At 44.4% G+C, this 25933-nt stretch overlaps 1 protein-coding gene across 1 annotated transcript; it reads left to right on the forward strand.

Annotated features, from left to right (window-relative positions):
- The first annotated feature begins 204 nt into the window (after positions 1-204).
- On the forward strand, positions 205-16818 carry LOC106572151 (large neutral amino acids transporter small subunit 1). Its single transcript, XM_014146044.3, has 12 exons — positions 205-604; positions 1133-1524; positions 1721-1892; positions 2273-2398; positions 9488-9593; positions 9980-10024; positions 10511-10634; positions 10828-10931; positions 11088-11184; positions 11548-11697; positions 12541-12715; positions 13227-16818. The coding sequence occupies exons 1-12, from the start codon at positions 526-528 to the stop codon at positions 13334-13336; spliced, it is 1680 nt and encodes a 559-aa protein (XP_014001519.1). The 5' UTR covers positions 205-525; the 3' UTR covers positions 13337-16818.
- The last annotated feature ends 9115 nt before the right edge of the window (positions 16819-25933 follow it).

Raw genomic sequence — 25933 nt, forward strand, 5'->3', positions numbered from 1 at the left:
GACATTGGATTTCCCCATCATGGCCACTAGATGGAGTGCCGGAGCTTTTGCATCCTTTGTCCGTGTGTCACGCTCGCATCAAAGTACATGCCACACACATGCACGCACGCACACACACACGCCCCAAAATCTGACAATGACCTAGTTCCACCCTCTCTGAGCTGAGCTCTCTATCTCTCCCATCATTCATCATAAGTGGGCGTAGGCTAGGTAGCAGCATCACTATCACCACATCAAGCACCACACTAGGTCTGCTGCCTCCTCTCCTGCACTACAGTAGTACACTGGCGAGAGGGAGAGAAAGGGGATGAGAGATAGAGGGAGAGAGCGAGAGAGAGACAAAGTGTATGAGAGAGAGAGCGTGTGAGAGTAAAAGAAGGAGGTAGACATTGGAGGAGAGAGAAAGAGAGAGGTGTGAGAAAGATAGAGAGAGAGAGAGAGAGACAGCTGAGGGGAAGGTAGGGAGGAGGAAGAGAGCAAAAAGAAAGGAAGGAAAAGGAGAGAAGGGGGCTAAAGGAAGACAGGATGGCAGAGCCAGAGTTGAAATCACAGAGCAGCCTGGAGAGCTTGAAGAAGGCAGCCGAGGGCCAAGAGAAGATGGAGGGTAGGTACACCGCTACAGAATAGCACACACACACACACACACACACACACACACACACACACACACACACACACACACACACACACACACACACACACACACACACACACACACACACACACACACACACACACAGTAGCCTAGCCTAGACACCACATGGTGCAGGGTTGCATCAGTCGCTCATAGGCTGCTGCATGATCTGGTGCAGCAATATATATATATATATGTATGTATGTATTTGGTCATGCACAGCTATCAGGCTATTACTCAGTGAGGTGGTATGGGGGTCAGCTAGGGTTTTCTAATGTAATGTGATTTCTTGCAGGGATATGTTATGACCCCCCCCCCCCCCCCATGCTGCTTGCATCCTCTTACTTTCCCTTTATGGCATATTTGCATGTAAAATCCATGTGCTACTCAACTCCTGAACTATCAGTGTGCCAACAATCCCTTCTCGTGAACTCTCCTCTGTACCCCCTTCTTCCCCACCCTCTCCCCCTTCCCCCCCACCCGTTCCTCCTCCTGCAGCTGAGGCGGTTCCGGACAACCCAGACAAGCCTCCTTCGCCGGACAAGCCTCCATCCAAGCCTCTGTCCCAATCCACCATTACCGACACCGGCACCGTGGCAGCCACCACCCCTACTGCCGATGCCTCCTCCCCAGCCAAGGCAGCGGGCGGCAAGATCGAGCTGAAGCGCAGCATCACGCTCTTCAACGGTGTGGGCATGATCATCGGCACCATCATCGGCTCGGGCATCTTCATCACGCCCACAGGGGTGGTAAAGGAGGCTGGCTCGGCCGGTCTGTCGCTGGTGGTGTGGGCCGTGTGCGGTGTGGTGTCCACCATGGGCGCCCTGTGCTACGCCGAGCTGGGCACCACCATCACCAAGTCGGGTGGAGACTACACCTACATCCTGGAGGTACATGTGTGTGGGGTTGGGGGGTTGTGTGTGTGTGTGTGTGTGTGTGTGTGTGTGTGTGTGTGTGTGTGTGTGTGTGTGTGTGTGTGTGTGTGTGATGTGTAATACTGCATCTGGAGCGGTTGAGATATGAGCAGAAGCCACATCTCTTTTGTTCACAAATGGATTAATAAAGTTGTACTGTATTGTATTGTAGGTGTACGGCGAGCTGGCCGCCTTTCTCAAGCTGTGGGTGGAGATGCTGATCATCAGGCCATCCTCCCAGTACGTGGTGTCGCTGGTGTTCGCCACCTACCTGCTCAAGCCCCTCTACCCAAACTGCAGTGTGCCCGACAGTGCCGCCAAGCTCATTGCTTGCCTCTGCCTCAGTGAGTATAACCAGCACTGCCACCAGAATCGGGTGGCCTGTACATTGCAGAGATAATACTTTTTTATATAGTGAACTATATACAAATACTAACACACATTGACCAATCAGGTCTTTCTCAGCCAGCTGCTTGAGTAGATATTTGTTACAGCTACATCTGTATTCACTACAGTACTATTGCTGCAATACACAGGCCTCCTTTTTGTCTAATTTTGGACTATCCCTCCCGTTAAGGGACCTTTTTTCCCCCACTGATCTTCTCTCACTTCTATTTATTTTCTAAAATAACAAATGACATGAATGAAATAAAATAAATAAAAACATATGCAATTTAGCTTTATGAGGTGCAATGATGTTCTCCCTTGCGCTTCCCTCTCTCAGCATCATTGACCTTTGTGAACTGCATCAGCGTGCGGGCTGCCACCAAGGTCCAGGACTTGTTCACTGCGTCAAAGCTCCTGGCCCTGATCATAATCATCGTTTTTGGATTCATTCAGATCGGTACAGGTAAGGAAACACCCAGTTCACACATGTACTGGTGTATGTGTGGGTGCGTTTGACACGCGTTTGACACACACTCTCCTCCTGTCTATAGGTTAGTGCTTGTTAAAAGTCTTTTGCCACGGCTTAGCTAGTTATGTGTACTTTATTAATCTGAGTTTTCACCAACAATGTCTTTATAAAATACCAAAGTGAAGCTAAAAAGGATTTTGATATTTCTATTGTAATATGTTCATAGACCTATCTGCTATGAAGGTACGCTATCTGCACCCACCTCATGAATTCATAGCAAAATAGCGTTGTATGTAAAGACAACCCACCCATCCGAGAGATATAATATGCAGCCATCTTTTCCTTCGCACTACATCTGGTCCCGCTGCCACGCCGGCTAACATGCTGCTGCATGTAGGGTTGCCATGGAAACTAGGCGGTGAGCTTGTCGTGATGTGCTTTTCAGATTCTGAAGTCTAGAGAGGAGGACAGGGGGAAATACGAAAACACTGCCATCTGAAACTGAGAGGTGTCTGTTCTTTCAGGTTCCTCTCTCTAGCATCTTCTACCTCTTATGCAGATTATAAAGTTGAAGAGAAAGACAGAGGGAAAATATCATTCATGATTATTTTTTTAACTCAGAGTAGGAGAGATAGGACCAGAATTGGTCAAGTAGATGATCTTGTTAAAAATGAATACAAAACAAGTTTTACGAAATCTTGATGAGATTGCCATTTTGCTGTGTTGTAACACCCTTTTCATCTTATTTTAACTGTGCCTTTGATGTAGGATGACTACGAATATCCACAACTTATAAGAGTCTCATTGTTTGCCTCTACAGATGATGTTAATATATTCCAACATGGACAATAAGGACCAAATGCTTCATTGGTATGCGCCCTCCTGCTTGTTCAGGGACAAGAGAGAGAGCGAGGAGAGAGAGAGAAAGAGAGAGAGAGAGAGAGAGAGAGAGAGAGAGAGAGAGAGAGAGAGAGAGAGAGGAGGAAAACATATGTACAGTATGCAAAGCAGATTCTCTGAGTTGACATAACACATGGACCATGCAATGCTCCAAATCTATTCCAAGTAACGGAAGCCATGCCATTTACACCTGAAATGAAGCGGTAGACAAGACAGTGGAGTAGAAAACAACCTTTTTCTTTTTCACAAAATAAAGTCAATCCTGACAGCATCTTCCCTCTCTGATGTAGGCCTCTATAGTAGGCTGAACACTGGACTGGACATTGTGTGAATAATTGAGTGGATAGATGTTTCTTATCATCGAAAAGGTCTCCCTCCTCATATTGAAATGTCAACTGCCAGACAGTATGTTCTCAGTGCATCACTGGCAGACGGACTAACCCAGGGTTAGGTGTTTGGAGGGTGCAGCCTGTGTCAAAGAAAATATATTTTCTTTCATTTATTTCTCAAAATGTCATGTCTTTCATTCAAACGTAGTCACACATACAGTCTTAGGAAAAAAAGACACTATCTGGAACCTAAAAGTGTCACGACAGTGACGGATGGTGGCGCCCCTCCTCGGCCGGGCGGAGCTCGGCGGTCGTCGTCGCCGGCCTACTAGCTACCATCGATCCCTTTTTGTTTCACTTTCGTTTGGTTAGGTCTAGGTAGGCACACACCTGTTTTGGGTTAGTCATTAGTAAGGGGGGGTTATTTAGGTTAGCGTAGGATGTATGTGGTTGTACGTGATTGTGTTGCTTGTCCGGGTTTTGTGTGTTCGTAAGAACGTGTATTTAGTTTTTCCTTCTGCCAGTGGTTTCTTTTATTTTGTGTACACCACCGCAGAATCGTTCTGGGCTGCGCCCCTATACCTTGTCGACCACGTACAGTGCTTCAAATAAAGAAGGGTGGTCACGAACTCTCTCTGTCTCCTGCGCCTGACTCTACCTCTCCTGTTGTTCCTCGAGCCAGCCCGTGACAGAAATCACGTACCGTAACTAAATGGAGTCAGCAGGAGCTTCAGCGCCAGCCATGTCCATGGAGGAAACCGTCGACCAACACTCCACCCTGCTCCACCGGCTGGGGAACGCCATGGATCAGGTGTTGGCGCGCCTGGAGAGCTGGGACCGACGCGCTCTCGGCCCCCTGAACTCGGCAGGCCAACAGCCTGCGCCCCCACCAGCACCCACAGCACCCAGTACCAGTGGGGTGAAACTCGCTCCCCCCAGGGAGTACGATGGAACGGCCGCTGGGTGTAAGGGCTTCTTGCTCCAGTTGGAGTTATACCTGGCGACCGTTCGTCCCTCTCCCTCGGGGGAGGAGAGCGTCAGCGTCCTCGTCTCCTGCCTCACGGGTAAGGCCCTGGAATGGGCAAACGCCGTGTGGGACAGTCCGGACTCAGCCAGGGACAACTACCCAGAGTTCACCCGCCGCTTTCGGGCAGTATTCGATCATCCCCCGGAGGGGAGAGCGGCGGGTGAGCGGCTGTTTCACCTGAGGCAGGAGACGAGGAGCGCGCAGGACTTCGCTCTCGAGTTCCGGACCCTGGCCGCGGGAGCAGGGTGGAATGAGAGGGCCCTTATAGATCACTACCGTTGTAGTTTGAGGGAGGACGTCCGCCGGGAATTAGCCTGTCGGGACACGACCCACACACTGGACCAACTGGTGGATCTGTCCATCCGACTGGACAATCTGCTGGCCGCCCGCGGACGTCCGACCCGGGCCCTGCTCATTCCACCCTCCAGTCCTCCTGCTCCCACGCCTATGGAGATAGGGGGGGCAGCAGCCAGGAAGACTGGAGGGGGAGGTCGCTCCTGCACCTCATGTGGTCGCAGAGGGCACACTGTGGACCGGTGCTGGGGAGACTCCCCTAGGAGTCCAGAGGGCAGGCAGAGCGCTCCTTTGACACCTCAGGTGAGTCAGCACCAGCCTCACCCAGAGCCCCCTGTCCGTCACATGTATGTGTCAGTGTCCTTTCCTTGTTTCTCCCCTCACTCCCGGTTTAAGGCGCTAGTCGATTCAGGCGCAGCAGGGAGTTTTATGGACCGTGGGGTCGCGGCTAAGTTAGGGATTCCCCTGGTCCAGTTGGACCAACCCTTCCCCGTGCACGCCCTAGACAGTCGACCACTAGGGTCAGGGCTGGTCAGGGAGGTCACTGTGCCTCTGGTCATGGTAATGCGGGGGGGTCATGAGGAATGGATTAGTCTTTTCCTCATCGATTCCCCAGCATTTCCAGTGGTTCTAGGGATTCCCTGGCTAGCCACTCACAACCCTAAGATTTCGTGGGGACAGAGGGCTCTTAAGGGGTGGTCAAATGAGTGCTCGGGCAGGTGCATAGGAGTTTCCATCGGTGCGACTACGGTGGAGAGTCCAGACCAAGTATCCACCGTGCACATTCCCTCAGAGTATGCCGATTTGGCTATCGCCTTCAGTAAAACGAAGGCGACCCAATTACCACCTCATCGACGAGGAGACTGTGCGATAAACCTCCAGGTGGGCGCTGCCCTTCCTCGTAGTCACGTTTATCCCCTGTCTCAGGAGGAAACAGCGGCTATGGAGACATACGTCACTGAGTCCTTGAGGCAGGGATACATTCGGCCATCTCACTCACCCGTCTCCTCGAGCTTCTTTTTCGTGAAGAAGAAGGAGGGAGGTCTGCGCCCGTGCATTGACTATAGAGGTCTAAATGCCATCACAGTGGGTTTCAGTTACCCACTACCTCTCATCGCCTCGGCGATGGAGTCATTTCACGGGGCGCGCTTCTTCACGAAATTGGATCTCAGGAGCGCATATAATCTGGTGCGTATCCGAGGAGGGGACGAGTGGAAAACGGCATTTAGTACCACATCTGGCCATTATGAGTACCTCGTCATGCCGTATGGGTTAAAGAATGCTCCCGCAGTCTTTCAATCCTTTGTGGATGAGATTCTACGGGACCTGCTCGGTCAGGGTGTAGTGGTGTACATCGATGACATTCTGGTCTACTCCACTACACGCGCCGAGCATGTGTCTCTGGTGCGTAAAGTGCTTGGGCGACTGGTGGAGCATGACCTATACGTCAAGGCTGAGAAATGTGAGTTTTCCAAACCAGCCGTCTCTTTCTTGGGGTATCGCATTTCCTCATCAGGGGTAGTGATGGAATGTGACCGCGTTTCAGCCGTGCGTAATTGGCCGACTCCCACCACGGTGAAGGAGGTGCAGCGGTTTTTGGGATTTGCCAATTACTACCGGAGGTTTATCCGGGGCTTTGGTCAGGTGGCGGCTCCCATTACCTCACTGTTGAAGGGGGGCCCGGTGCGGTTGCAGTGGTCCGCGGAGGCGGACAGGGCCTTTAGTCGTCTGAAGGTTTTGTTCACCGACGCTCCGGTGCTGGCGCACCCGGACCCCTCTTTGCCCTTCATAGTGGAGGTGGACGCGTCCGAGGCTGGGGTAGGAGCCGTGCTGTCCCAGCGCTCGGGCGCCCCCCCAAAGCTCCGCCCCTGCGCCTTCTTCTCTAGGAAGTTGAGTCCGGCGGAGCGTAACTATGATGTGGGGGACAGGGAGCTGTTGGCTGTGGTCAGAGCCCTGAAGGTGTGGAGACATTGGCTTGAGGGGGCACGTCACCCTTTTCTCATCTGGACTGACCACCGCAATCTGGAGTACATCCGGGCGGCGAGGAGACTGAACCCGCGTCAAGCCAGGTGGGCGATGTTCTTTACGAGATTTCGGTTTAACATCTCGTATATCCCAGGTTCCCGGAACACTAAGGCCGACGCACTGTCTCGTCTCCATGACGCCGAGGAACGGTCCACCGAACCCACTCCCATACTTCCAGCCTCCTGCCTGGTGGCACCGGTGGTCTGGGAGGTGGACACGGACATCGAGCGGGCGTTACGGACGGAGCCTACTCCTCCGCAGTGTCCAGTGGGTCGTAAGTACGTTCCGCTCGATGTTCGCGATCGGCTGATTCGGTGGGCTCACACGCTTCCCTCCTCGGGTCACCCAGGGGTTGAGCGGACAGTGCGTGGTCTTAGTGGGAGATACTGGTGGCCCACCTTGGTGAGGGACGTGAGGCACTATGTCTCCTCCTGTTCGGTGTGCGCTCAGAGTAAGGCTCCCAGGCACCTGCCTAGAGGGAAATTACAACCCCTCCCGGTTCCACAACGACCATGGTCCCACCTGGCGGTGGATTTCTTGACCGATCTCCCGCCGTCTCAGGGCAACACTACGATCCTGGTCGTTGTGGACCGGTTTTCTAAGTCCTGCCGTCTGCTTCCGTTACCCGGTCTTCCTACGGCCCTGCAGACCGCAGAAGCCTTATTCACCCACGTCTTCCGGCACTACGGGGTGCCCGAGGATATCGTCTCAGATCGAGGCCCCCAGTTCACGTCCAGAGTGTGGCGGGCGTTTATGGAGCGACTGGGGGTTTCGGTCAGTCTGACCTCGGGGTTTCACCCCGAAAGTAATGGGCAGGTGGAAAGGGTAAACCAGGAGGTGGGCAGGTTCCTGCGGTCCTACTGCCAGGACCGGCCAGGGGAGTGGGCAAGGTTCGTGCCATGGGCCGAAATGGCTCAGAACTCTTTGCGCCACTCCTCCACCAACATATCACCATTCCAATGTGTGTTGGGTTATCAGCCGGTCCTGGGGCCATGGCATCAGAGCCAGACGGAGGCCCCTGCGGTGGAGGAATGGGTTCAGCGCTCAAGGGAGACCTGGAACGCTGTGCAGGAATCCCTGGAACGAACCAGGGTACGACAAAAAGCGAGCGCTGACCGGCACCGCAGCGAGGCCCCGGTGTTCACCCCAGGGGAGAGAGTCTGGCTCTCGACCCGGAACCTGCCCCTCCGCCTGCCCTGCCGGAAGCTGGGTCCGCGGTTTGTGGGGCCATTTAAAGTCCTGAGGAGAATAAACGAGGTGTGTTACAGATTACAACTTCCTTCTTATTATCGCATTAACCCCTCGTTTCATGTGTCTCTCCTCAGGCCGGTGGTAGCTGGTCCGCTGCAGGAAAATGAGGTACGGGAGGTCCCTCCACCCCCCCTGGACATCGGGGGGCCCCCGGCGTACACAGTCCGGTCCATCTTGGACTCCAGACGCCGGGCGAGGGGCCTGCAGTACCTCGTGGACTGGGAGGGGTACGGCCCGGAGGAGAGGTGCTGGGTACCGGTGGAGGACATACTGGACCCAGCGCTCATCCGGGAGTTCCACAGCCTCCATCCGGATCGCCCTGCGCCTCGCCCTCCGGGGCGTCCTCGAGGCCGGCGTCGGCGCGCTGCGGGAGCCGCGCGTCAGGGGGGGAGTACTGTCACGACAGTGACGGATGGTGGCGCCCCTCCTCGGCCGGGCGGAGCTCGGCGGTCGTCGTCGCCGGCCTACTAGCTACCATCGATCCCTTTTTGTTTCACTTTCGTTTGGTTAGGTCTAGGTAGGCACACACCTGTTTTGGGTTAGTCATTAGTAAGGGGGGGTTATTTAGGTTAGCGTAGGATGTATGTGGTTGTACGTGATTGTGTTGCTTGTCCGGGTTTTGTGTGTTCGTAAGAACGTGTATTTAGTTTTTCCTTCTGCCAGTGGTTTCTTTTATTTTGTGTACACCACCGCAGAATCGTTCTGGGCTGCGCCCCTATACCTTGTCGACCACGTACAGTGCTTCAAATAAAGAAGGGTGGTCACGAACTCTCTCTGTCTCCTGCGCCTGACTCTACCTCTCCTGTTGTTCCTCGAGCCAGCCCGTGACAAAAAGGGTTCTTCAGCTGTCCCCATAGGAGAACCATTTGAAGAACCATTTTTGGTTCCATGTAAAACCCTTTTGGTTCCAGGAAGAACACTTTTAGGTTCCATGTAGAACCCTTTTCATAGAGGGTTCTACCTGGAACTCAAAAGGGACAGCCGAAGAACCCTTTTGGAACCCTTTTTTCTAAGAGAGTAGCAGGTGTGCAACGGCAAAATATATTGGGCCAAATCACTGCAACAATTGTGATTTTTCTTGTTGACATTCTTCGTGTGTGTGTAGACATGTGTGTGTGTGTATCTACCATATTCCACGCAGCAAACATTCATGCATGTGATATACTGACTGTACTGTTGATATTCTCAGTTCGTTGGAGTCAATCCCTTTTGCCAAGCAGTGATATCAATGCTGCTCTCTTGTCTGTGTCTAAACAGGTGATGTGCCATACCTGACACCAGAACTGGCGTTTGAAGGCAGCAAATGGGGAGTCGACAACATTGTGTTGGCTCTATACAGTGGACTCTTTGCTTTTGGTGGCTGGTAAGGCCTTTGCAACACAATTTAGGGCATGTTTACACCCAAGTCGTATTAGGTTACAACATAGTAAAATGTTTCAAAATGTTATGCAATGGAAAGCGTAAACAAGCACTTCTTATTGGACAATTTTAAATAGTGTGCTTCCGTTTTCTTCTGTTTTGTGTCCAGTGAATACGACCCTGGTTTTGTCATCTGACTTTCATTAACCAATAAAGATTATCTGGTCATAGGATGCTTCTTATATACTATAGATGAATTTCCAGTTTTGCAGACTATAGAAGGTTGATGTTATGCTACTAATCTGATTTAATAATCTAATCTAATATTATACTTTTTATACAATGTTGTTATACTGTATAATGAATCATATTCTGTTTCCTCTCCTTTAGGAATTACCTGAATTACGTGACAGAGGAAATGATCAATCCAGAGAGGTGACTTCCCACTGGGCACAGACGTCAATTCTCAATGTCTATTCCACATTGGTTTAATGTAATTTAATTGAAATTACGTGGAAACAACGTTGATTCAACCAGTGTGCGCTCAGTGGGTTATGTGTTATGAAGGTTTTATTGAGGATTGTACAGAGTTACCACAACTACCCTGTAAATATGTCTATCACTATGTGTATGATTGTCCTCTAACAATTTGATTGTGCTTAATTGCCCTCGATTGACTGTGTTTTTCAATGTGATAATGACAGTTTGTGACATTTCAGATAGCAAGAAATTCACAGTACTAGTAATTTATCAAATATCACATTCATACAATATAACAATAGAATAATCACATTGAATACAGTCATGAAATTGCATGAAATGAAACACAAAAACAGTTGACTCAAATTGGATTGGCTGACATATTATGAGTGCTCCTCCAAGACATCATCTGTCATTGATGACCTTTGACCTTGATTCCAGAAACCTGCCACTGTCCATCATTATCTCCATGCCCATTGTGACTGTGGTGTACGTACTGACCAATCTGGCCTACTTCACCACTATCCCCCCGAGTGTGATGGTTGAGTCCGAGGCAGTAGCTGTGGTAAGGATGGCTTTATTAAAATATAATATTTTGGGAGCAGGAAAACAGTGCGCTGATATTCCCCTTTTCATTCATAATGTGCCTGTCATTTATTTTGCTAACAAAAATGCAACAGGGGACAGCATAATAATAGCAAAGATAAAGAGATTGAATGTGAATTGGAGTATTGAATGGTAGTGCTTTCCCATTGCAGATCTTTGGGGAGTACCATCTTGGTGTGATGTCCTGGCTCATCCCTGTCTTTGTGGGGCTGTCCTGCTTCGGAGCGGTCAATGGAAGCCTGTTCACCTCAGCACGGTCTGTATCTGTTCTACACACAGATAACTCTGCAAAGAGTGTGTGTAGATCTGTGTGTGGTTGTGTGTGTTTAATCCAGTCATTTGATACTTTAATTAAAGCCCGGAGATTGTATCAAAATGCTCAATTATGAGGGTTTGCCTGTCTGTCTCATAGGCTGTTTTATGCTGGCGCTCGAGAGGGTCAGCTCCCTGCTGCACTGGGATTGGTCCACACTGACCTCTTCACTCCAGTGCCCTCCCTCATTTTCACGGTGAGTACTGCCATTGGTCCCTAAATTGGTTTAAAATGTAAATTGGTTTCAAATTTTGAGATCCAATTTGAGAACCCACAATTGGGCAAGGCTAAAATCATAGTCATCAACTCAAGTCAATCTGGCATAGATTATTAGATGGTAAATACAGTACATCCCAAAATTGTACATAGCAACTGAATAGCAGTTATTCCCATCGCAATACATTTTTTATTGTCTTTTAAAAAAAGTGTCATGGTAATGTTTTACAGAAAAAAGGCTAATTTATAGTCAACGTACATATACAACGCAAGAATGCAATTACCTACCCCTAAATTTGACTACAGATTAGGTTTAATACATGAGCCAAATGTCTCCCTGCAGTGTTTCCTGTCCATGCTGTATGCCTTGTCCAAGGACATCTTCTCAGTCATCAACCTGTTCAGTTTCTTCACCTGGCTGTGTGTTGGCATGGCTATCGCCGGCTTGCTGTGGCTCCGCTGGACCAAGCCAGAGCTCAGGAGACCCATCAAGGTACCATTACTGTAATAAGACCTGTTTGAATATTCTTCAAATGCATCCTCCCTTTATCCCTTCCTTGATTAATCACTGATCTGGTAGGGCTGGATTGGTGTACACCATTTTACATTAAAATTTTTTGTTTTTGCGTCTTTTACTTTCGGGTTTTGTACACCAGCTTCTAACTGCTGAAAATACAATGTTTTTAGTTATGGAAAATATATTTCTTGGCAGTTTAGATGCTACAATTATTCTCTTGTACACCAGATGTCCTATGCATTGCTTTCAGCAGTTACTGTATGCCATGTCAGATCAGTGATTACTTTAAGGAAGTAAGGATGGATGCATTTTAAGATGATAAAACAGGGCCTACTTAAAGATGTACTATGTAGAAATTGCTCTGCCATTTCCTGTTTGGTAAAATTCTAATAATTTGCTTAATATTAATTTATGCGACAAGAGAATAATTGTAGCATCTAAACTGCTATGAAATATATTTTCCATAACTAAAAACATTGTATTTTCAGCAGTTTGAAGCTGGTGTACAAAACCCGAAAGTAAAAGACGCAAAAATAAAACTTAAGAATGGGAAGCATAGAAATAGCCCACATAGAACAGATCCACCGCTTCTTAAACTTGCTTTCAATGAGAATGACAGATCTATAACTCACATTTCTATGTGAATTTAGTTGGGTCACCTAAAACGCTACAATTAAAATGAGTGACCGGAGAAAGTCAAAAATAATGTTTTCCATGCAATCCGAGATAGCACGAGTGAAGTGATATGAAGCCGAGTTTCTTTTAGTTTCATCCTGTAACCGTTGGGTTTGTGTACATTAATCAAATTTTCCCTGGCAGATTTGGTTGGTGGTCCCTGTGGTGTTTGTGCTGGGCTGTGTCTTTATGATCGTGGTGTCCTTCTGGGCAGCTCCCTTTGAGTGCCTGATAGGCAGCGGGATTATCCTCACTGGTATCCCCGCCTATCTTCTGGGGTACAAGTGGAAGAAGCCCCACGTTGTAAAGAAAGTCCTAGGTGAGCTGGTCATGTGGTTTCTCTGATATCTGTTACTGGCTTAGTTCAAACGTGGGTAGCACAACTGATGTACAGTATGTGGAGGCAAACTCATAAATCACAAATGTGTCATTATATATCAATTGCTTGAGTGTGAACTAGGCCTATATGTAATGGGTTGTCAAGGCTGGAGATACATTTGTGACCGGTTATTTGATATTACCATTAGCAGCCATTTATATTTTTGCACTTCGCAAACTGTTTTGTGTCTAAGGTTAACATCCAGTTAAATCGGTTTCCCACCGATTTACTTATTTTTTACTCAGATAAAAACATTCCATCTTTTCCCCAAAATGAAATAAAACAAAAAGTAAAGAGGTTTAAAGGAAGAAAAAACATATAAAATACATCGTTACACATGTGCTTCTAAAAATGGTGCAAACTTTCCATTGGTGCAAATGAAATGTGTCCTTCGGAGTGTTAAAGACAACTAAAAAAGAAATAATGCGAAATGGCTGTTTTCTTTCCTCAGAGATCTTTACTCTGTTCTGCCAGAAGATTTTTATGTCTGTTCCAGAAGAGCGGGAAGAGAAGGAATCAGCCGAAGTAGCTGAAGAAGTCGAAACAACAAAGGACGACTGAGTCAATCTTTTAGTTGGAACATTACATGTTTACACTCATTATTGCTTTTGTGACAGAGTTCAATGACTCTTGGTAAAGTAGGGTTTATACATATAGGGTTTATATGTATGCTTCGGTGTACATATTTTGTATTTTACATGCATTTTCATACTGTATCATCCCTTTGTACTCTCTCCAGCAATTCAATTACAGTTATTACACTTTCCAGTCGTATAGAGTACTTCAAACATCCTCACATTTTACCTTACCTAACCTTTTGTATTTTATTTTTACCTATTTTGTTCTTCAGTATTCAATAGACCCGAATTAAGATAACAAAAAGAGGAGTCAGGAAACAGACAAAATAGTCATATTTTCATCAAGTTTTGGTATGGTCCCGAGACAATCATCCAAATCTAGATAACTACACTACCGGTCAAACGGTTTAGAACACCTACTCATTCAAGGGTTTTTCTTTGTTTTTACTATTTTCTACATTGTAGAATAATAGTAAAGACATCAAAACTATGAAATAACACATATGGAATCCCATAGTAACCAAAAAAGTGTTAAACAAATCAAAATATATTTTATATTTGAAATTCTTCAAATAGCCACCCTTTGCAATGATGACAGCTTTGCACACGCTTGGCATTTTCTCAACCAGCTTCTCCTGGAATGCTTATCCAACAGTCTTGAAGGAGTTCCCACATATGCTGAGCACTTGTTGGCTGCTTTTCCTTCACTCTGCGGTCCGACTCATCCCAAACCATCTCAATTTGGTTGAAGTCGGGGGATTGTGGAGTTCAGGTCATCTGATGCAGCACTCCATCACTCTCCTTCTTGGTAAAATAGCCCTTAAACAGCCTGGAGGTGTGTTCGGTCATTGTCCTGTTGAAAAATAAATGATAGTCCCACTAAGCCCAAACCAGATGGGATGGCGTATTGTTGCAGAATGCTGTGGTTGCCATGCTGGTTAAGTGTGAATTCTAAACAAATCACAGACAGTGTCACCAGCAAAGCACCCCCACACCATAACACCTCCTCCTCCATGCTTTATGGTGGGAAATACACATGAAGAGATCATCAGTTCACCCACACCGCGTCTCAGAAAGACACCGCGGTTGGAACCAAAAATCTCCCATTTGGACTCCAGACCAAAGGGCAAATTTCCACCGGTTTAATGTCCATTGCTCGTGTTTCTTGGCCCAAGCAACTATCTTATTATTATTGGTGTCCTTTAGTTGTGGTTTCTTTGCAGCAATTTTACCATGAAGGCCTGATTCACACAGTCTCCTCTGAACAGTTGATGTTGAGATGTGTCTGTTACTTGAACTCTGTGAAGCATTTATTTGGCCTGCAATTTCTGAGGTTGGTAACTTATCCTCTGCAGCAGAGATAACTCTGGGTCTTCCATTCCTGTGGCGGTCCTCATGAGAGCCAGTTTCATTATAGCGCTTGATGGCTTTTGCGACTGCACTTGAAGAAACTTTCAAAGTTCTTGAAATTTTCCGGATTGACTGACCTTCATGTCTTAAAGTAATGATGGACTGTCGTTTCTCTTTGCTTATTTGAGCTGTTATTGCCATAATATGGAAATAGGGCTATCTTCTGTATACCTCCCCTATCTTGTCACAACACAACTGATAGCTCAAATGCATTAAGAAGGAAAGAAATTATTCTAAGAAGGCACACCTGTTAATTCAAATGCATTCCATGTGACTACCTCTGACTACCTGGTTGAGAGAATGCCAAGAGTGTGCAAAGCTGTCATCAAGGCAATGCGTGGCTATTTGAAGAATCTTAAAAATAAAATTAATTTTGATTTGTTTAACACTTTTTTGGTTACTACATGATTCCATATGTGTTATTTCATAGTTGTGATGTCTTGACTATTATTCTACAATGTAGAAAATAGTAAAAAATTAAGAATAACCCTTGAATGAGTATGTGTTCTAAAACTTTTGACCGGTAGTGCATATATTTAACTTTTGATTTATATTATTTATTAACCTCACTTTAACTGAAGGGATGTATTGAACTCAGTGTATTTGAATGAACTATCTAGTGCTCACTTAATGTGATTGAACAATGGCCATCCATCTATGAGAAACACATCAATTGATTCAGGTAACTCATACAACACATTCTGTCCTTTGATTTTGGAGTGTAATGTCCTTTATGTAATGTTAACATTATTTATTTGTGCACTGTATTGCTACAACCAGTTTTAAATTCGATGTTTGGAACACATAGTAATGTCCCATACTCAAATTCACTTTGAAACATTTTCAAATTGATTCGACAGAGCACTATTTGAAGCACATTTGTGGATTTCTACCGTGTTGTATTCTGATGTGTTGCCTTAAGATTATTGTTACACAGGTCAGTTGCTTGTATTGATACTCAATGCCCTGTTACCTCTCAGTTCCTATGTCAAACCATGCCTTCATGATATCGTTGTAAAAATTGTTTTATGTTGTTCGATACAAGCAGTCGTGAATACGGCATCAACCCAGTCAACTAATTTCCTGTGTCTGAACTTTCTACCATATATTTTGAACCATTGTATTCGGTGAAGACATTTGTATCAATGTTTTGTATTGTTTGTACTCATCAGATACCATGCCAGATGTCTGATGTCGACATTCAGCCAACATGACTATTTCATGCTACTGATGTATATCTTTGTCATGTCAGACCAGAATTAATGTTGTGAGCATCGTAAGTGGATATTGGAGGGTCTTTTCTCTTTTGAAGGAGCGATTACTGTAAGTGCAGATCTAAGACCAGCTGTCCCTACCCCAGTCCAAACCTTGTCTCACCCCAAGCCAGACCAGTTCAAGCCAAAAGACAAACCAAAAGAAATACCTAAATTAAATTCTGGAGGGCCTTCAGCACAAAATATTAGCACAAACATGTACATGTTACTGAATTATGGACATGATGAAGTATAGAATGTTAACTGCTCCTATTATTATAAAATATAATTTCCCCCCATTTGATTATTGAGTGGCTTGGAAAGTAGGCGCAATAGGTCAAGAGCACAATAAGTCACTGGAGTTACAGAAAGTACAAACTGTGAAGAAGCTCGACAGGCACAGAGGGAATAGAGTTTACAGGAAAATAATTTACGAATCGGATACAGGAAGAGTTTACAGATAGAGTAAATAAGGAAGTATAAGGAATAGGGAAGTTTAAATAGATTACTGATATATCTGTGTCTTGTAAGAGTATATTCATGATTGGCAGCAGATGGAGAAACTTTTGGGGCACCTTCCAAACTTTTGTGGCCCAAAATGTATCGCACAACACAGTTCAGGTGTGTACAAAGTCTTGCGTATTATGTATTATAAAGTCTTTAATTGTATTTAATGTTATGGTAAAATACTTATTTGTTATTTGAATTGGAAGAAACAATTGTATCGCTGTCAGCTATTGTAACTTAAATGTCAGTGACCATAGCGGGTACATCTACCATTAAACTATTTTTGTTCAAATGGTCTGTGTCTTTGAGGTGAAATTAAGAAACACATTTTTGTTCACACATTTCATATTTTATTCACTGGCATAGCACGCACCCCGCAGGGGAACCCAGAAGCCCCATGAAAAAAATGTGTGTAGAATAGCAAGAAATTAGCTCAGCGACTCTTGAACATCCGGACAATCCTTGTCAAGCAGTAAAACTTCATTTTTATACATATATTTTTTTATTTTGTTGCATTATTTGAGCATAACATTTACGTTTAGGGGGATTTTATAAGGAAAATATTACTTTTGGGAATTTTCCATATACTTTCAATATTATTAAGTTCCATGTCGGCTCTATGCCTGGAAATGCCCTAGTCTGGAGCATAGCATCCACATTTTAAACGTTCCAAAAAAGCGTTTAAAATTCTAAAAACAGGCAATAATGGATATAAACTGAAAAATTATCTTATAGTTTCTGTGACTTTGAAGAATATTTCTCTTAAAACTGTGATTTCTAAAAGAAGTGTCTGGAGATTTGGTCAACTCAGTTGATTAATCAAGAAAGAGCAGGGTCAGCTATACCATAAGGACGCCTTATTCATGTCCTCATTACATGTACTGTAGTTCAACAAGATCACAAATGGTCTGTAAAGTTTTCTACTTTTGATAGATTTAAACAAACAATATTGGAATCACCATGGTCACAACCATAAACTGTCAATTCCTTCTGCTTGATAGATTATGATAGAATATGAATTTTGGTTCAAATAGGTTTTAGAGTCATAAAGCAACTGAGGAAAAAAATGAATTGCTACTGTGCATACCACTTGAATGAAGAAGAAAAATTATAATTTGTCAACTCCGTGAAACATTAACTCCGTTAGATTTTTGTCTAACGTCAACTCCATCTGAGTGCCAAAATATCTGAGAGAATGGTTATGTTTCTATTGGGGATTTTTAAGTGAATAATTCTATATATTTTACAAATGTTTTGTATTGAACTTAGATTTTTAGAGGCAAAAATATGTCTGTGTTGAGTATCTGTTATCAACTCCGTCACTGATGGCTAACCCCCTTAAGATACATTTTTTGTCAATATTCTGAAACAACATTTTAATCACTGATCTGCGACATACAGTATGCTTAAACAATTGAAGTTTGTGCTGTGCTAGAGCTAAAGGATAATGTTTGCGTTAGGTTCTAAATCTAGAAAACATGCCAAAAGGCTAAAGACGTGCCCTGGAACATTTAATAGTGCTATAAAACAAGACAAAACAAAACAAAATAAGTTTTGAGATTTGTATTACATATAGTCCCGTGTGGCTCAGTTGGTAGAGCATGGTGTTTGCAACACCAGGGTTGTGGGTTCGATTCCCACGAGGGACCAGTACGGAGAAATGTATGAAATGTATGCATTGTACAGTATTTGAATAATCTAATGTTAGAATTAAACAATCTTTTAAACACTTGTTGGATGATAATTGTAAAAATGAAATGCCTTTTATGGTGTCTGACGGAGTTGACATAAATCCAGTTAGTTTTCATTTTATTTTTTTATAAAAAAATGTAATTTGGAGCTTGTTCCTTTACATGGCGTGATAGCTGAAACTTTGGTTTTTCAAAATATATATTGAAAATGTTGCTAATATTAAGACAAATATTTGTGGGAAAAAAGTTGAGATTGTCCCATCTTTCAAGAATCCCTGACCTCTAAAATAACATTTTCTCTCAGCCTCATGGCAAAATGTGCTTTGCTCGAACCTTGAGGGGGGCCAGCAAAACTGCGCTACGCCACTGATTTTATTGTATTTTCATTCTAATTTTCAAGCTCATTTGGGGAGTGATGCTGGAAATAAGCACAAGCTAAAGCATGATGGTGCAATGCATCAGACTCTTGATAATACAATGTGTCAACATCTTCATTGCATCTGTTTACTTCAAATAAATAAGGATTTGTATTATTATGCACAACTTCCATGGGAAACAAAGTCAGCTACTGCAGAACTCAGTAGCCACTGGATGCATACAGACAACAACCCATTATCTGAGCATAAGGGAACCCACCAAATCATGAAAAAGCATGGCACAACTAGGTAACAACAAGATAACATCTCCAAAGAAGAATATTGCCTGTATGAGGGTCTCAGAATACAACCATGATACCTAGTACTACATGCAATATGCTCTGTTTTGTCATTGTCTCTGTGATGATTTATTTCCAAAGCTAGTATCAAAGGCATGGTGCAATGAGCTCTGTGTTCATTGATTCCCAAACGGTGATAAGATTGAGGCCTGTTCTGGGTGAGGAGTTCATATCCGCCAGGGAAGGAAATTAGGATGCTGCCTCTGTGATTAGGAGCCAGTCGCGGATCTACTGAAATGTTATTTGTCACATGCTTTGTAAACAACAAGTGTAGACTAACAGTGAAATGCTTACTTACGGGCCCTTCCCTATAATGCAGAGAGAAACATATAATAATAATAATAATAATAATAATAATAATAATAACATGAGGAATAAATACACAATGAGTAACTTGGTACTGGTACCCCGTGTATATAGCCAAGTCGATGTGCAGGGGTACGAGGTAATTGAGGTAGATACAGTATGTACAAATACAGTAGGTAGGGGTAAAGTGAGTAGGCAACAGGATAGATAATACACAATAGCAGCAGCATATGTGATGAGTCAAAAGAGTTAGTGAAAAGAGAGTCAATATAGATAGTCCGGGTAGCTATTTGGTTAACTATTTAGTAAGACTTTCTATGGGTTAAAGCTGGAATCCGCATAAGGTGAAACAGTGCCACCTTTGGCTCCCAGCACCTCTGTTATTGTTTTTGCTTTGTTAATGAAACAGGAGAGAAATGTCCAGCACTGTGGTAAAAGAGAGCATTCAGAAAGTATTCAGACCCCTTGACTTTTTCCACATTATGTTACTTTACAGACTTATTCTAAAATGAATTACATTGTTTTCCTCATCAATCTACACACAATACCCCATAATGACAAAGCAAGAACTGGATTTTAGAAATGTTAGCAAATTTATAAAAAATAAAAAACAGAAAAACCTTATTTACATAAGTATTCAGACCCTTTGCTATGAGACTCGAAATTGAGCTCAGGTGCATCCTGTTTCCATTGATCATCCTTGAGATGTTTCTACAACTTGAATGGAGTCCACCTGTGGTAAATTCAATTGAGTGGACATAATTTGGAAAGGCACACACCTGTCTATATAAGGTCCCACAGTTGACAGTGCATGTCAGAGTCAAAATCAATCCATGAGGTCGAAGGAAGTGTCCTTAGAGCTCCGAGACAGGATTGTGTAGAGGCACAGATCTGGGGAAGGGTACCAAAACATTTCTGCAGCATTGAAGGTCCCCAAGAACATTGTGGCCTCCATCATTCTTAAATTGAAGAAGTCTGGAACCACCAAGACTCTTCCTAGAGCTGGCCGCCCGGTCAAACTGAGCAATCGGGGGAGAAGGGCCTTGGCCAGGGAGGTGGCCAAAAACCCAATGGTCACTCTGACATAGCTCCAGAGTTCCTCTGTGGAGATGGGAGATTCTTCCAGAAGGACAACCATCTCTGCACCACTCCACCAATCAGGCCTTTATGTTATAGTGGTCAGACGGAAGCCACTCCTCCGTAAAAGGCATATGACAGACCACTTGGAGTTTGCCAAAATGCACCTAAAGACTTTTAGACCACAAGAAACAAGATTCTCTGGTTTGATGAAACCAAGATTACTCATTTCTGTTAAGGTTAGGCTATTAGTTTCATTATTGCAATAATTCATTGATATTAAATAAAGATGATTGTTTGAAGAAATGACAAAGTCTCTCTCACTTGATTAGAATATTCCACGACAGTGGCCCAGCCAGAGCCCAGACTTTTCTGGAGAGACCTGAAAATAGCTGTGCAGCGACGCTCCCCATCTAACCTGACAGAGCTTGAGAGGATCTGCAGAGAAGAATGGGAAGAACTCCCGAAATACGAGTGTGCCAAGCTTGTAGCATCATACCCAAGAAGTCTTTAGGCTGTAATCACTGCCAAAGGTGCTTCAACAAAGTACAGAGTAAAGGGTCTGGATACGTATGTAAATGTAATATTTCAGGTTTTTTTTGTTAGTTTTTTGCAAAAATGGCTATAAACCTGTTTTTAACTTTGTCATTATGGGGTATTTTGTGTAGATTGATGAGGGGAGAAAAAGATTTAATCAATTTTAGAATAAGGCTGTAATGTAAGAACACGTGCAAAAAGTCAAGGGGTCTGAATATTTTCAGAGTGCACTGTATTCTGCTGTTCTATCGCGCATGCAATAACATACAAGGGGAAAAAAAATCAGTGTTGGTGTTTTGAAGTAACTTATTTATTCTTGTAATATCCCAAACGAGTATGACAGTTTCACCAAGTACAGATTCCAGCATTAAAGAGGGGCTGAACTAAAATAACAAATTCTCTAGTTGAAAACAGGCTATGTGGCATCAACAGTAGTCTTAAACATGAATTGTAGTCCCAAAATGGGCGTAAAAAATATAAGTAGAACTTTAGTTATAATGTCAGTATTTTTCAAAACAGAGTTTTGTGAGATTTATGGAACAGGGGACGTCACCGTTTTCCTTCGGTTGGATTTAGATTTCAATCCTGCCCACATGCCCACTACGGGACTGCTGCCTGGCACGGCCGGACATTATGCTCATAGCCGCGGGACCAAGGGGTGCTGAGGGTGCTGCAGTACCCCCTGAAAAATCTGAATCAAATGTATTTTTTCTATATTGTTTTCTATTTTTCTATTTTCATAATTCTTCCCAAAAGTGGTGCACTGGCCTTCTATTAGTCCTGTATTAGCGGACCAATATTGCCGTCTGTAGTGTGGTCCCCCCAAAAATGTCAGCATGGCCTTCCCGCGGCTATAGCTATGCTTGCTCTGGACCAGGCCCTAATCCTCAAAAGAGGAAGCGGCGGCGAAAAAGAGGTAGGCGAGGCGGCCTCCTAACATTGGCGAATGTGCAGTCACTGTAGAACAAACTGGATGACCTCTGTTCGAGATTATCCTATCAATGGGACCTGAAGAACTGTAATATTCTATGTTACTCGGAGTCTTCACTGAACAAGGACACGGATAATATATTTCTAGTGGGTTTCTCCATGCATCATCTAGACTGAACGGCAGGCTCGGGTAAGCTTAAGGGGGAGGGGTGTCTCTTTGTTAAAAGCTGGTGGGCGATCTCTAATGTTAAAGAAGTCTCAGTTTTTTGCTCGCATATGTTACAATAACTTATGATAAGTTGGAGACCATACTATTTACCAAGAGAGATTTCATCTATATTTTTTGTAGTTCTCTATTTACCACCACAAACTGATGCTGGCACTAAGCTGTTTGGGCCATAAGCCTACAAGAAAATGCACATTCAGAGGCGGTGCTTCTCGTGTCCATTGATTTTAATGCAGGGAAACTGAAATCTGTTTTACCTCATTTTTACCAGCATGTCACCTGTGCAACTAGAGGTGACAAAACTCTTGATCACCTTTACTCCACTCACAGAAACACATACAAGGCTCTCCCTCACCCTCCCTTTGGCAAATCTGAACAATACTCTATCCCCCTGATTCCTGCTTACAAGCAAAAACTCAAAATGGAAGTACCAGTGACATGCTCAATAAGGGAGTGGTCCGATGAAGTGGATGCTAAGCTACAGGATTGTTTTGCTAGCACAAACCGGAATATCTTCTTGGATTCATCCAATAACATTGAAGTTTACCACCTCAGTCACTGGCTTCATTAATAAGTTAATCAACAACGTCGTCCCCACAGGGACCGTATGTCCATATCCCAACCAGAAGCCACAGGCAAAGCGTCAATACAGGACTAAGAGGGTATCCTAGTAAGCCAGCTCTGACGCAAGGCAGCGGAGGGTCAGACCAGGACGCATACTCAGGGCATGTGCTGATCAGCTGGCAAGTGTTTTTACTGATATTTTCAGCCTCTCCCTGACCCTCTCTGTAATACCTACAGACCGCCATAGTCCCTGTGCCCAAGAACGCCAAGGTAACCTGTCTAAATGACTATCGCCCCGTAGCACTCACATCTGTAGCCATGAAATGCTTTGAAAGGCTGGTCATGGCTCACATAAACAACATCATCCCAGACAACCTAGACCCATTCCAATTCACATATTGCCCCAACAGATCCACTATTGCACTACACACTGCCCTCTACCACCTGGATAAGAGGAACCTATGTGAGAATGTTGTTCATTGACTACAGCTCAGCATTCAACACCATAGTGTCCTCCAAACTGATCACTAAGCTCAGGACCCTGGGACTGAACACCTCCCTCTGCAATTGAATTATGAACTTCCTGACGGGACGCCCCCAGGTGCTGAGGGAAGGCAACAACCCATCCGCCACGCTGACCCTCAACACGGGGGCCCCTCAGGGATGCTTACTTAGTCCCCTCCTGTACTCCTTGTTCACCCACGCCAGCGTGCCCGCGCACGACTCCAACATCATCATTAAGATTGATGCCGACACAATGGTGCTAGGACTGATCACCGACAACGATGTGACAGCCTATATGGGGGAGATCAGTGAGATGGCCGTGTGGTGTGGAAACGGAGGTCTGAGCACGCCCACGTCCACATCTACAGGGCTGTAGTGGAGCGGGTTCCTTGGTGTCCACATCACAAAGGAATTACCATGGTCCACATACAGCAATACAGTCGTGAAGAAGGCACGACAACGCCTCATCCCCTTCAGGAGGCTGAAAAGATTTGTTTTACAGCTGCATCATTGAGAGCATCTTGACTGTCTGTATCAGCGCTAGGTATAGCAACCGCAAGGCGCTACAGAGGTTAGTGTGTACGGTCCAGTACATCACTATCCAGGACCTCTATACCAGGCAGTGTCAGAGGAAGGCCCTAAAAAATGTCCCTCCAGTCACCCAAGTCATAGACTGTTCTCTCTGCTACCACACGGCAAGCGGTATCGATGCACCAAGTCTGGAGCCAACAGGACCCTGAACTAATATCTAATATTTAAACATTTATACATCTACTTTTAGATTTGTGTGTTGTTGTGAATTGTTAGATACTGTACTACTGCACTGCTGGAGCTAGGAACACAAGCATTTCGCTACACCCACAATAACGTCTGCTAAATATGTGTATGCGACCAATACAATTTGATTATATTTGAGAACAGCTTATACCCCTAAACCTAAGACTGTTAAATTGTTAGCGAAATAGCTACCCGGACTATCTGCATATACTTTTTTCTATTACAGCATATTAGATGACTGTCATTCATATTCCATTCACCCAGTTCAACAGAACATCAATAGGTTTAGGCTACTACATGATACTCGAATGTTCCCTATACCCATCATGAGGTTGCTACAAACTAGCCTATGAATGAAAGTTTACAAAGTAGGCGCACACAGGTCAAGACAGGGACACATTCAATACTGCCTTTCACACTCTTGCCTGCATCTAGCTGATCTAGGGTGTAATCATTAGTCCAACAGTTGCAAACAAAAATATCTACTGGACAAATTCAGGTATGTTTATCCCCGTTTCGTTCTGTTTCCTTCCGTTTTTGAACAGAATCGGCGGAATGAATACACCCCTGATCACATGTAAATAGTTTGATGTAACTTTAGCTAATATGGTGACAACGATGTAGGCTGTGTTTAGCGGTTATCCTGTGAAGGTTTGGCTTGGAAATGTTTTTCCTCCTGGTCACAGACAGCTGATGTGTTGTGCATTGAAGTCCACAAGCGAAGGGAAAAGGAGAGGAGAGCGCGTAGATGCAAAAGGAATAGAATGAGCTGTTTGTATGTCGCTGCTATGAAAGTAAAGTCAGCTAATAGAACTAACGCATTAGAAAACCCGCTGCAACTATGCAGTACAGTGTACAGTCAGTAAGCAGTTTAGCAGTTACATCAGCAGGTCCCGGTGACAACAAATTAGTAAAACCTAAAGCTTACCTTGACTTGGAAGAGTTCCAATGTTGGATAGTCATAGCCAGCTAGCTATCATAACATCCCTCTGTCTGAGCCTATTGCTAGCTCTCTCTCTCTCTTGCTTCTCGTTCATTATTTAAGAAATGATTTTGTTCAAAACTTTAACTATTGTCTTTCTCTCTCTTTGAGTCAATTACTCACCACATTTTATGCACTGCAGTGCTAGTTAGCTTATGCTTATGCTTTCAGTACTAGATTCATATTCTGATCCTTTGATTGGGTGGACAAAATGTCAGTTCATGCTGCAAGAGCTCTGATAGGTTGGAGGACGTCCTCCGGAAGTTGTCATTATTACTGTGTAAGTCTATGGAAGGGGGTTAGAACCATGAGCCTCCTAGGTTTTGTATTGAAGTCAATGTACCCAGAGGAGGACGGAAGCTAGCTCTCCTCCAACATACCATGGTTCCACCCTACAGTGTGCTGTTGAGTGTACTGTGGACCTTCCTTGCAAAACAATGTGTTTTAATCAATTATTTGGTGACTTGAATATATTTAGTATAGATTTATCTTTAAAGGACCACTTAAAGAAATGTTTCCCTCTTTAAAAAAAATGAAATTGACTGAGGAGGACGGTCCTCCCCTTCCTCCTCTTAGGAGCCTTCACTGGTATATGTACATATCTATCTAAATTACCTCCTACTCCTGCACATGGACTCAGTACTGGTACCCCATGATTATAGCCACGTTATCGTTACTCATTGTGTATTTATTCCTTGTGTTATTATCTTTCTATTATTTTTATGTTTTTCTCTCTGCATTGTTGGGAAAAGCCCGTAAGTAAGCTTATCACTGTTAGTTTACACCTGTTTTTTACAAAGCATGTGACAAATACAATTTTATTTGAACCTACCCACTTCATTACAGACAGCAGAATTAACCAATTGAGTCATTAGCATATAGTGCCTCGGGACCTGTTTGATTGACATACAATCACCAATGTTATGTTTAAAGAAGGAGACTTGTTCTTTATAAATGGCTTGTTTTTTTTTATTCAACTCAAACTTTCTCACATGATGAGCTAACGTAGCATCACAAACACACCGATCATTATTTTAGCCAAAGTACGGTGGCTGTTTGGGATATTTCAACGACGGTGAGTGAGGGGGAACACACAACGGT

Source organism: Salmo salar, chromosome 15 (assembly GCF_965601325.2).
Source record: "Salmo salar chromosome 15, fSalSal1, whole genome shotgun sequence".
NCBI lineage: Eukaryota > Metazoa > Chordata > Actinopteri > Salmoniformes > Salmonidae > Salmo > Salmo salar.